This window comes from Rhopalosiphum maidis, chromosome 3 (genome assembly GCF_003676215.2).
Source record: "Rhopalosiphum maidis isolate BTI-1 chromosome 3, ASM367621v3, whole genome shotgun sequence".
Taxonomy (NCBI): domain Eukaryota; kingdom Metazoa; phylum Arthropoda; class Insecta; order Hemiptera; family Aphididae; genus Rhopalosiphum; species Rhopalosiphum maidis.
In genome coordinates this window covers 50,705,714-50,718,912 of record NC_040879.1, presented here as the reverse complement: position 1 = coordinate 50,718,912, position 13,199 = coordinate 50,705,714, and the positions used below count along the sequence as shown (strand labels likewise).

Sequence of the window (13,199 nt, the reverse complement as noted above, 5' to 3'; positions counted from 1 at the left end):
TTGATTTCGTTTAAAGCTGTTACAGCAATAAGTTTTTATTTTATTTTTAATTTAGCTTAAATTTTTTAACGATGACGTCTAAATCAAATGCAAAGAAACAACTTGTAAGAAATTATACTGAATGGGGGAAAAAATTGGTAATTGATTTAGTGTTGGCATTTAAATCAAAAATCGAAAATATGAAACTATTTAGGTTCGTATCTAATTTGTATTATTTTACTATATGTAATGCTATGTTTTTTTAAATAAAACTGTATATTTGCATAAAGCAGTAAAATATTGGCATCTAAAATTGCTATATTTATGTGTGCAGTTATTGGTAATTTAAAAATCAAATGTTTTCACATCATTCAAACAATTGAAATCAATTTTAAGAATATTATTGTTCTTAATATTTTTAGGGTTTTTTTCTCTGTGAGTTTTTCATAAATTACAATCAATGGTTGATATAGCTTTACATTACATTAATGATACATGATTTTGTTAAAATGTTATGTATTATATTTTAATTTTAGTTTAGAAATATTTAACAAAAATATAATAATTTAAAAATGAGATATTACTGTCTGAAATGATCTACAAAAATATAAAAATGTTTACATGTTTATTATTATCTGTAGTGAGCTATGATACTTTATATGCCTTATACATATATAGAAATATTTTGTGAGTATATGTGTATATAATTATAATTATAATTATAATTATAATGTATATAATTTATATCATACTTGGAGTAGAACTATATGCCAGTGTTTTCTATATTGTAGGATATATTTAGAAGGGTGTGTATGGTAAAATATAATTAATCATAGAATATTATGTTAAATAATATAATAAATAATTTATAAACCTAACTGTGGGACTTTGTGTAGGAGTAGAGTAAAAACACAAATGGAAGGAACCTCTGTTATATAAAATGCTTGGGATGTGTTCACAGCCCATATAATGGTCAAATATACTCAACTTTGGTGCAAACAGTATTCTTTATCATGCGAGCAGTGTTCGGGCCAACAGGGTCAATTCAGACGTAGAATCATAGAGCTTAGGTATTTGCTACCACAATTTATGTAGTTATTTGGATTTAGTAATTTTTAATAAAATAATAACACTTGGAATATTTTTGTCAATAAACCTAATTTATAATTGAATATTGACAAAATATTCAGAAATACAAAAAATACATTTTAAATAATATAGTTTATTATCGTGTAACTTATTTATAGATTAATTACTATGACATTTATCATATTGTTTAGTGATCTTTCTAAACAAATATACAAAATAACTAGTAGGTTGTAGGTCTTTAGACCTAATATTATAATTATCAATCAAACTAATTTAATAATAAATATTAATGATTATCTTTTTTGTTCTTGAAACCAGTGTTAATTTTTATCTAATTGATTTTATAATGTTTAATTAGACTAATCCGGTTTGGAACAAAAAAAAAAAATGAAGCTTGGTCTGAGATCCACAGTCTGTATAACGTGCAACATAAATCTGGTGTCAAAATAAATGAACAGCTGAAACATATATATGATGGACTCAAGCCAGATGCCAGAAAAAAAAGAAGTCATGGGAAGGTAAATGTATTATTGTACTATAGCTAGTTAATTGCCTAGACTATTATGTATTATTAAAATTACATGTAATTGTTATACTATGGATTTTGTATTGAAGTTAAATTTTTTTTGATATTTAAATTTTATTCTAAAGCATAGAATAATTTGAAATTATATTTACTATAATATGTATATATAATTATATAATTCTACTTATGAGGATCTCAGCGTACTATTTCTTTTCTCGAATGCTTTTGCTATAGACCTAAAAAATTTGTGTTGTTAGCTTTAGTATGAGTGTAAATTGATCGAATATAAAGCTTAACATTAAGAAAACAAACTGTGTTTAAATGTTACTGTTTTTTATTTTCAAGATATTTTAATATTGTTAAATTATGAATATATAAAAAAATTATTTGTTTTCTGTCTTTAACTACTTTGCGTAATATAGCAATAAAAGTATTCTGTATTTCCAAGATTAATCTCTATTTACTCTTTAAATTTAGAGGAATTACCCAACTGCGCCAAAATTAAAAAGATATTTTTTATCAACAACCTTTTTACCTCAAATTTACCCATGTATACATTTTACAGTAATAGTGGTTCAATAATCAACAATTTGTAAATAATTAAACAGATGTACAAATAAATAGTTATTTTTTAAACATATTATTAAATCTAATTTTTTTTTTTTTAATATTTTCTATCTTAAATAATAAATCAGCAGTAATGTGCAAAATTACTTAATCTTTTGTTAAAAATAAAGCAACAAAATATTACAGTTGATTGTTTAAACCAAAATGTATTATTGTTAATTAATTAAATATAAGCTATACTTCACTCTGTAAAAACGGTATATTGTTTATCAGAAAATGTTGGCTATTGTTTTTACTTGAGTTAAGTTTGGCACAAAAAAATTTAAATGCTATAGGGTTGACTTTGACTTACAAATATAGTAAGTGGTTAAAATGTATATTTGACTTAACATTTATAGGTTCAAAATAAGTTTAAAATTTTGGTTTATTTTTTTAAAGATTGAACAAAGGTAATTCTCAATAATATTAAATTTCAAAAATATTCCAACTATTTAATAGATAATTATATTGGAGAAAATGCCAATTTTTTTTTCAAATATTTAGCTAAACTGTACATATAATTAACTAACTAGAGTCACTATCAAGTAACAACTGAATATTTTCATGCTCACATCAATTAACAGTTATAAATCACATTTTAATATTTTTATATTCTTTTAAAATTTAAATCAAACAAATGCTTGTAATGCTTGTATCAAAATGAATAGTAGTTTTAACAATATTTAAAAAAATGCATAAGTTAAACCAGATTAAAAAACCTTATAAGTAATTAATAACTTTTAAGAACACATTATGAACATAGCCAGAACCTTTATTTAAAATGAACTTGAAAATTCTTTGATAAACATTTGTTAAAAATAAATGCATTAAATGTATACAAATTTGTTATAATATGTAATATTAATTACCTAATTAAGTAAAATAAATTAAGTAGATTTATAAAAAAAAAAATGTTTATCTTTGTTGTTGGACAACTTTTATACTATTTTGACTCTCTATAAGAATGTTTGCATTTATTTAAAAACTTAAAGATATTATTTGGTACACTTTTGGTGTTTTGAAATCCAAGACGAATAGTGTTAAACGTAGTGATAACTTAATTTCTATTTGGACGAGAAAAATGTGTTTTACATATGTCTCCTGCTTTGTCATCTTTTATACCATATTCATTCTTATTTTTAACCGATACAGAATTTCATAATTTGTTGGATATTTAGCCAAAATAATGTCTTCATCCATTCTTAAAAATTCATCTAGTAGTATTTCTTCATTAATAATTAGTTGGTTATTGTTTTAAAATATTTTCTAATACACTCTCTTTCCAAAAGTTGCAATTTTCTTCTGAAATGTTGTATAATTCTCTTCTGATATAATTTTTGTTGTCATACATTGACGTTTTTTAAATTTGTCTAACCAACTTGAGTAGTAGACCTAGCTTGAAATGTTTCATGTCCCAAAAGTCAAACATGTCGCAAAAAATTCTTGTATTTTTATAAAAGTATGTACCATTTTTACCCTCTTTATAACTACTTGTCTACATCATCTTATTTGAGCGCGTTTTTAATATTTTCTTCTACTCTCCAAGATTCTGAACTTTTTAAAATCACATTTCAATTCTTAATTGTTATCAATACTGTACTGGATGAAATTTCCTGAATTTTTCAGATTTTTTTTTGCATTCCATTTTTCAATTCTTTCAATAACAGAATTTCATACGTATTACTTAATACTTTCCATTTTAACATACCGGATCCGATTTAATGTAAAACTAAAACACACAATGCAAACTAATTAACAATGGCGACGACTAACTGGCAACAACTGATTTTAATTTATTATAATTAATAATTTGTCTTTTACATATCAAAATCTATAACAATAATCTAAGGTAATACAATTTAACGTGGTATGAATGGTATGATTATGTATATACCTATTCGGTATTCTAATCGTTATCTAATTGGCTAGTTTATAATTTATAGAAAAATAACTCAAAATTAATTTGTTAAATAGAGGTTCCACTGTATTTACAAATAGTTGCATTTAATTAATATTAATAATTAGGATGTACCTAAGAAAAAAAAATTTATGAACTATAATATTTGTATTATTATTTATTGACTTATTTAAAAAAATGTGTACTATTTAGTGTTTATGTACCACAATTAAAGAAAAAAGTATGTTTAAGAACTATTTATTTTATTTATTTTTTATAATTTTAAAATTAAAACTAGTTAAAAAATTGCGAATGACTATTATTTAATAAAAAGTGTTTACTTTTAACTATTAATTAATAACCATGTGTGTAACTACTTTTTAGTTATAAGAATAAAAAATAAATTATTTTTAATATTCTTGTTTATTTATTATTTTTGGTTGAGATTATTATATTTAAACCTAATTTATTTTTATTTTTTATCATACATGTAATACTTTTACAAAATTTTCTATGATTAAACCATTATTACTGTAAATTGTGTATGTAGGTTAATCTGGCACAGCTATTATTGGACTACAGTGCTATATGCATGTTCTACAATTAAAAGTTTTTGAATTAAACAAAATACCTAATTATTAAGTTAACTTTGAACAGTAATACTACTGCAGATATTTATAATATTAATGAATCACTGAGATCGTGTATAAAATTTTAATTTAATCAAATTTTTGTTAAACATGAAAATAATCTATACTGACTTCACAATAAGTATAATTTATACTAATTTAATCATTACTAATATAACTATAAATGAAGTATTAATCAATAATATTTAATAACCAAAATAATAATAAAAAAAAAAAATGTATTGTACAAAATTTTTAAGCTTATCCATAAAATAATTTAAATTTAAAATATTAATAAATTAAATCAATTTACCATTTAAAGTTTTAAAACATTAATTTAAATTAAAATATTAATAACTAAATGTATCAATCAGGGCTCGGGTTTTATAGCATTTGCTAATTATTATAGGATACAGATAAAAATAGCAGAGTGAGCTATAAAGTTGTCTTATCCACCACCAGGGACTCCAAATATGAAATTTTATAATGCTATTTTTTGCATATTTGAAGTATTTTAGATTTTTAGTGCTATTTTTTAAGTTCTGGTGCTATTTTTTGCTAATTTGCATAATATAACGCTTTATTTTTTATTTTCATAAATCTATAGTTTATATTATGTGCTATTAAATTATAAAAATGTTGTCATTTATTTTAATTATTTTTTTTTTTTAAATACATATAAAAAATACCCACATTTTCGTTCATATTAAAGTCTATTTTTAAATAATCTGGCGTATTAGCCTATCAAACAATAATTAAAAATGTAAAAAAACATTAGTTTTTAATTAACTATAAATGTATTGATTCATAAATAATCTTTAGTTAATAAATATAAGTCTTTTTAATTATGAACAGAATACATTTTTATTTTTCCTATTTTTCATGTTTTTAGGGCATATTATAGCGTATATTTCAATTATTTTTAGTGCTATAAAATCCGAGCCTTGGTAATAATATAACCAATTCAATTTTAAAACTAATATTATTTTGTAAATATTTCTAATACAATAAATTTAACTTAATACATTTTTTTTGATTAACTTTAAAATTTTAACTAATTCTGATACATAATGTAGTACATTGTACTAAAATTATGCTTTTAAAAATGTAATTAATTCTTTAACAACATTACATCCAAAAATTACTTTTTACTAAATAAAATAACTTTAAATAAGTATTTAATTTATATAAAAACCTAATTATGAAACAACTTTTCATTACATAAATTTAAATAAAGATAACAACATTTTAACATTGTAAATGATAATTTTATATCAAAATTATAAATCATTTTAAATACATTCCAGTGTATTTAATTTATATGTATATATTTTAGATTTTTTTCAGATTAATTAAATAAATAAATTTACTATTAAATTTAATTTAATTTAAATTTTCATAAAAATTCTAAGAATATAATTTAATGTGTAACCTTTTATTTATTTATTTATAAGCCACATTTTGACTTGGAAACAACTATATTGAGTTAACAGACATATTTCTCAAGCTAAAAGGTATAACGTGGTACATGAATGGCAGTAATATCATACTTAAATGCAAGGCTGGGTAAGTTAATAATTTTTTTTAACTTGTTAAGTTAAAAGTTAACTTAAAAAAAAAACTAACCTAACTTAATGTTTAAACTTAATTTTAACTTTTAATTCGTTAATGCCCAGCCTTGCTTAAATGGTATTGCATAAAAATAAAATCTGAGATAGGAGGTACTGTAAATAGTGAATATGTTATGCTAAAATATGAGACAAATTAAATTTACTTATTTCCAAATATCTATAACTTGTTTATTCTATGGATTACTGTTCGTCATGGTACCACCTACCTAAATTAGGTATTGCATCTGCAATATTTATACACAGTGATTGGAGTTACTGGTGTGTATATAAATAAATCTAATTCATATCAGTGTTGCCATAATCTATTTTAAGATAATGAGGGAATTGCAAAATGTTTGTATATTTTGAATATTTTATTAAAATAATTAGAGACATATTTTTTCAAACAAGATACTCATCCATAGAATGTGGTCATTTTATTTACTAGTAGTACTGCCATTGATTATATTATGTATAATATACTTTAAAAATGTACTCAATTTAAGATAATACAAAATATGCAATCAATGAAACATTAAATTCATTTATACGTTATAAATATTATCAACTAATTATCATCTTTAAATAATTTATAAATTGTACAAGTTATGTTTTTTTGTTAGAAAGAGGTCTAAGGTCATTTAATATCTGTATTTTGTATACAATAAAAGTAAGATAAGATGTGTTTGTTTAGACATTTAACTAGTTATCAACTAATTATTATAAAATAGTAATAATAATTAATTTTGGAAGCCTTAGTTAGTATGTTTCTTTACTAATAAGATAAGACTTGTCAGTCGTGTTCTACACTCTTTATTTAAAACACTTATTTGATGGTTTTTAAAAAAAATATATTGTATCAATATGGGAATATTTTGCAGTTCTTCTAGTAAACATCAAGTACACGACAATAATTTAGTATGTAATAGCAACAGTGGTTTTAAATATTCTGCTTAAATTTAATGAATAATGTGATTTATAACTAATAATTATTATTCTTATTTTTAATCAGCGAGCATTTTGTACATTGTGTCTGGGACTAGGACGACAAAGATTTAGATGTGCTCAATGCAAATTGCTTACTCGCAGAAATTTTCAAAGACTTAGTAAAAATGCTTGCACTAATGATTCTTTAGTTAGTGATGATACCGATGATGGAGATCCTCTGACATCTCAAAGTAATTAATATAAACATATATTTTATTAAAATTATTATGTATATTTAATGATTGTGGGGTTAATATTTAGGTACACTTTGCTCTGATATTGATTCACCGGATTTAAAAGATTGCTTTGATCAAAACTATGTTATTGATCAACCAACTGATTCTGCACCTATTGAAAGTCCACAAGTTATAAGTATTATTTTAAAATAATATTATTATTATGTCATTTAATGTTTCATTATATTTATAGCAGATGATAAAGAAGTTAAAGTTCCATGCCAATATTCTATTGCTGACTTTGAATTAATTAGGATTATTGGTCGTGGTAGTTATGCCAAAGTGGTTATGGTTGAGCTTAAAAAAAACCAACAAATTTATGCTATGAAAATTATAAAAAAAGAACTACTTACAAGTGATGAAGTAATTAATATATTTTCATCAATAATAGTTATATGATTTATAGTATAGTATGTTGCAAATTTATGTTAAATATATAATCACACACTTTATTTGTTTTCAATTAAATATTGATTCATATTATAATTCTTAATGATAATAGTACTTTTTTTTTGGGTATTTATATAAAAACAGCAATAATCTTTTAAATTGAATCAATCTATATGTTATCATATAGGTTTGATTGTTAAATAACTGCGATTGATTCAAAATGGTTTGGTGAATAATCTAATAAATTTATGTACAACCTTATTTTTTCGTTTTTCTATTTACTATTATAAATTTATAACTCATAAGTCATAATACATTTTTCTTTACTTAATTTTGTTTATAAATTTTAAATAACAATAACATTTCAATTTCAAATTCATTTTATTTTTGTGTTAACCAATCTTTCTATTCATAAAATCAGAGAAAACATACATTTATCTGTGTATCTTAAAAATAAAAAACTATATTGTATAGTCAATTTTTTCCTTTGAATAGTGTGAAAATTGGATTGTTATCAAAACTATTCCAAAATAACATTTTTTTGTTTGTTATTAGTTTAGTATATAATATATATATATATATATATATACAAAATGCAAGATTGTTATATCATGTATAAATAACTTGATAGTTAAATAATACATTTAAAATATTTAATATATATATTTTAAATTTTAGGATATTGTTTGGATACAAACAGAAAAACATGTTTTTAAAACTGTCTCTAACTATCCATTTTTGGTTGGTCTCCATTCTTGCTTCCAAACAGCCAGCCGATTATTCTTTGTGATGGAATTTGTTCGTGGAGGTGACTTAATGTATCTTATGCAAAGACTAAAACGACTGTCTGAAGAACATGCTAAATTTTATGGAGCAGAAATTAGTTTAGCTTTGAACTTTTTGCATGCTAAAGGTATAATCAATTGTTTCCTGATTAATATTTTAATTCATTTCAATTTTATAAATAAATAATTTTTTAACAAATCTATAGAATTATAATATGTTGGTTCACATAACATAATCTTTAACAAAAACAATTTTGTTTTTATACTGGTATATTTCAGGTATAATATATCGAGATTTAAAATTGGAAAATATATTACTTGATCATGAGGGTCATATAAAATTGACAGATTATGGAATGTGTAAACAGGGAATAATGCCTGGAGATACAACTTCTACATTTTGTGGTACTCCAAATTACATGGCTCCAGAAATTTTAAAACAAGAAGATTATGGATTTAGGTATACATTTTTTTTTAACAAAATTTAAAATAAATGTGGTTATAAATATTTATTGATTTATTATTATTAAATGAAAACCATATTGTACACTTGTGAATTGTTCTTTATATTTATTAAATTAAGTTTTTAATGTTAGCTCAATTTGATTTGTTTTTAGTGTGGATTGGTGGGCCTTGGGAGTTGTTTTGTATGAAATGTTGGTTGGTAAAAGTCCATTTGGTGAAGTATCAGAAATTACTGAGGAACATTTATTTGATGGTAATATAATACAAATAATGGTTATTTTTAAACAGTTTTATCATAAATTAAATTTTTTTTTTTTAGCCATTTTAGAAAATCCTCTTTGTATTCCAAGATCACTTTCTGTTCAAGCAGCTTCGGTTTTGAGAGGATTTTTAAATAAAAATCCTGGTGATCGTTTGGGTTGCAATGAATACACTGGCTTCTATGATGTTAAGACTCACCCATTCTTCAAATCTATTGATTGGGATATGGTAAATAATTATAATACATAACTTCATTTTTGTTGCTATTTTAAATCATAAATATTACTATAGCACTTAATAAATTTAAATAATTTATATGATTTTAGTTAGAACAAAAGAAAGTTAGTTCTCTTTATAAACCACAACTAGATTCTGATCACGATCTTGCCAATTTTCCATCAGAATTTACAGATGAACCTACATATTTAACACCTGATGATCTGTAAGTAGATTTAAGATTTATATTTATTGAAAAATGCAATCATTAAGGGTAAATTTGTTTTATTTGATGAGTCTCTAACAAAAAAATAATATTATATTAAAACTAATAATAATAATAATAATAATATGGTTAGGTACTTGAAAATTTAAATGTAACACATTTATACAACTCCAAATATCTATATAGGCCGTATAGGCTATAGGCCACAACTAACACTAGACATTACCAAATTATAAATTAAAATTAAGTTAAGTACCTTGTTACTATTTTGAAACAAACTCTAAAATTTAATATGTTACTTTTATAACATGTATTATGTGTTAACTTAAAATAAAAAATTAATATTTTATGCAGCATATTATAATTGTATTAAATTATTAGATTTTGTTGAAAAATATATTTTTGTTTATTTACTTTTTTTTGTTTGTGGAACTGTTAGATACGAGAGGTGCTGCTTTCACATTTCTGACTTCCTAGAATCATTTGATATAATCATAGAAATATCCAAGACTACACAGGAAATTCCTAAAACAGCTATATGTATAATCATTACCTGTTTGAGTTTGGCATAAATATGTCGGTAATTTTCAGTCTCTTTATAGATAGTTAATACTAAATTAAATATAATACTTGATGTGTAACAGTAGCTTAAAATACATGTTATTTTGAAAACTTGTCTTTAAGACCACAATATACCAATGCTTTTATTAATGTATTTAGTAGGTATCTCTAAATTACAACAAAATAAGTATCTCTTTGCTTATTTTTATTTTATTTAATCGATGATATCGACGATCAAGAAATTTCCCACAAAGTATTGCTGCATAATAAAATAATAAATAAAATAGGTACATTTTTTTTGTAGTTTATAAAAAAAGAATTTGAATGATAGGAAATTATTATCATTAATGGATTTGATTAAATTTTGTATGACTAAAGAAACTTGTTCTTTAACAAATTCTGTCAATAAATGTATTTAATATTATGTACACTCAAACATGTATGTCATAATATATTATATTTATTTAATATCCATATGTCTATGATTCTATGAATAAATAGATAAAAAGTATCTCGAGTATCAATTATATTTTTACATAACTTATATACTTAAAAAATTACTTAATTTTTCAATTTTAAATGTCACTTCTTTAATGTGAGAAATAAAATTAAAGTTCTATACAATGTTAACATTATAAACCAATCTATAGTCAAAACTATATACTTATACATACATTTTTTTCCTAAAGTATACTTACCTATTTATTATTAACACATACTTAATTCGAGGTTAAAATTATATTTTTTGTTATTTTTATTTATTGTATTTCCGATTATTTCATTTGTTTTTAATAAATCACCAAATTTAGTTTAAAACAAAACAAGGCGAAAGAATTTTATCAACATCTAAAACGCTGATAGTTTTAAATAGTAATATTGATGTTCTTTAATAAAAGTATTCCCATATATTTTGCGAATGTATTGTGATAAGAGAATGGATTATCGTAGTAATATTGAAATTGTATAGTCCCCTTCTATTGTATTACGTATAGATTGTACTTATGGCCCATTATATATTTTATTATAATAGTTATACTTATATTCTAAATCACACATTTTACATTCACATTATACTTTTTTTAATGTATATTTTTGAAATTTGTACTTAAAAGATGGGACAAAGTCCCCTGTGTCTGTACGTACAATAAATACCCACTTAAGTTGCCACTGATAGTTTAAAAGTAAATATTAACACATACCATAATATAATGTACCTACCTTTGTACTGTACGTTATTAAAATAATATAGGTATATCATGATATATTAGTGTTTCTCAATCACAGGATGCTAACATAATATAGTTTAAATGAAAAAAAAATAATTAATCTTAATAACTAAATATATATAAATATCTAAATTCAACAACTACGAGTAATACGATAATTAGTTTAAAAATTATATTAAGCTAAGGATAGACAAAATAATTTCGAGTTATCAACAAAAAACATTAAAAACGATTATATTAATGTTTGAAGATTTGTTGTACTTACGCATTTATTTCTGGTAAGACAAATAAACGATTTTTAAAATATGAAAACTGCAATGGATACATTAATGGTACATACTACATGTTAATAGTATTTGTTATTAATGATAATTTATACTTGTAGATTGTAGGTAGGTATATAAAATATATATTATATGTTTAGAGGTCGGTAAAAAATTGAATATTTATTTGGGGGCTTACCACATAAGCAAGGTTGAGAAACTGTGGTATGCATTGTATATATATATATAATATTATGGTTTTATCTGCTAGTGCAAATTTTTCATTGTGTACAACATAATTACATTTTACTTTGAATTGTTTCAGGCAGATCATCGATCAGCTCAAATTCGAAGGATTTGAATATGTGAACCCGTTTTTGATGTCGTAAATGAGTAACATGAGAATTCCCGTAATATGGAGAATTTCCATGTTCGACAGTCATAACTCGCCACTGTCTATAGGGGATGGTCTGCTTACCTCCCCAGCCCCGCTATAACAAATTTTATTATTATAATATTACGAATTTGCCTAATTTTTTATGAATTTTTTATTATTTTAGATATATAAGATATATATTATTATACACATACTTATACACTTTTTATTATACTTATTGTTTATATAATAATCAACAATTTGAACAAGTTACAAATTTATCGAATTTAACTATTATAATAACATTTGGAATATAATATCAAAATGTTTTCTGATAAACCAAAAAAATTACTTTTTTTAGAAAAAAAATATTTTTTACAAGTTAGTGCAACAATTGAAAAATTATGGTAGTCTTTATATATGTATTATAACTTCTAATTAAAATAAATATATAGTAAATGGACTTATTTTGTTTTTATTTTTATTTTTCGTTTTTCAAAAATGATCTCTAACAATGACCATTTAAATATTAAATATAATGTATTATTAAAAATCTTAATTAGATTTTAATAACATAGCCATTTTGCAGAATTGATTTTTCTGAAATATTTGACCTTTCGACATTTTATTTTCATTAACATCGTGATTTTTAATATTTTTTTCTAGTTTCAAGAAAAATTGTGAATTATTTAATACCATATAAGTGCCTGCGAGTGTTTAGAAAAAAAACATAATTATAATATCTCCATTATTTCAGGAGATATTGCAATGGATAAATCTTTACGTGATACCCTGTATGACTGTATAATACAACTGGTATTATCTATAACGAACGGTCATGAGACCGATAATAAATACGTCGTTTTGTCCA

At 22.7% G+C, this 13,199-nt stretch overlaps 1 protein-coding gene across 1 annotated transcript; it reads left to right on the top strand.

The window, feature by feature from the left end:
• Positions 1-12,413, top strand: LOC113556355 (atypical protein kinase C-like). The gene is made up of 11 exons (XM_026961237.1): positions 1-193; positions 1,427-1,586; positions 7,349-7,514; positions 7,585-7,695; positions 7,753-7,922; positions 8,628-8,862; positions 9,014-9,194; positions 9,352-9,452; positions 9,519-9,688; positions 9,787-9,902; positions 12,278-12,413. Exons 1-11 carry the CDS (start codon positions 72-74, stop codon positions 12,339-12,341), a joined length of 1,596 nt encoding a protein of 531 aa, XP_026817038.1. The 5' UTR covers positions 1-71; the 3' UTR covers positions 12,342-12,413.
• The last annotated feature ends 786 nt before the right edge of the window (positions 12,414-13,199 follow it).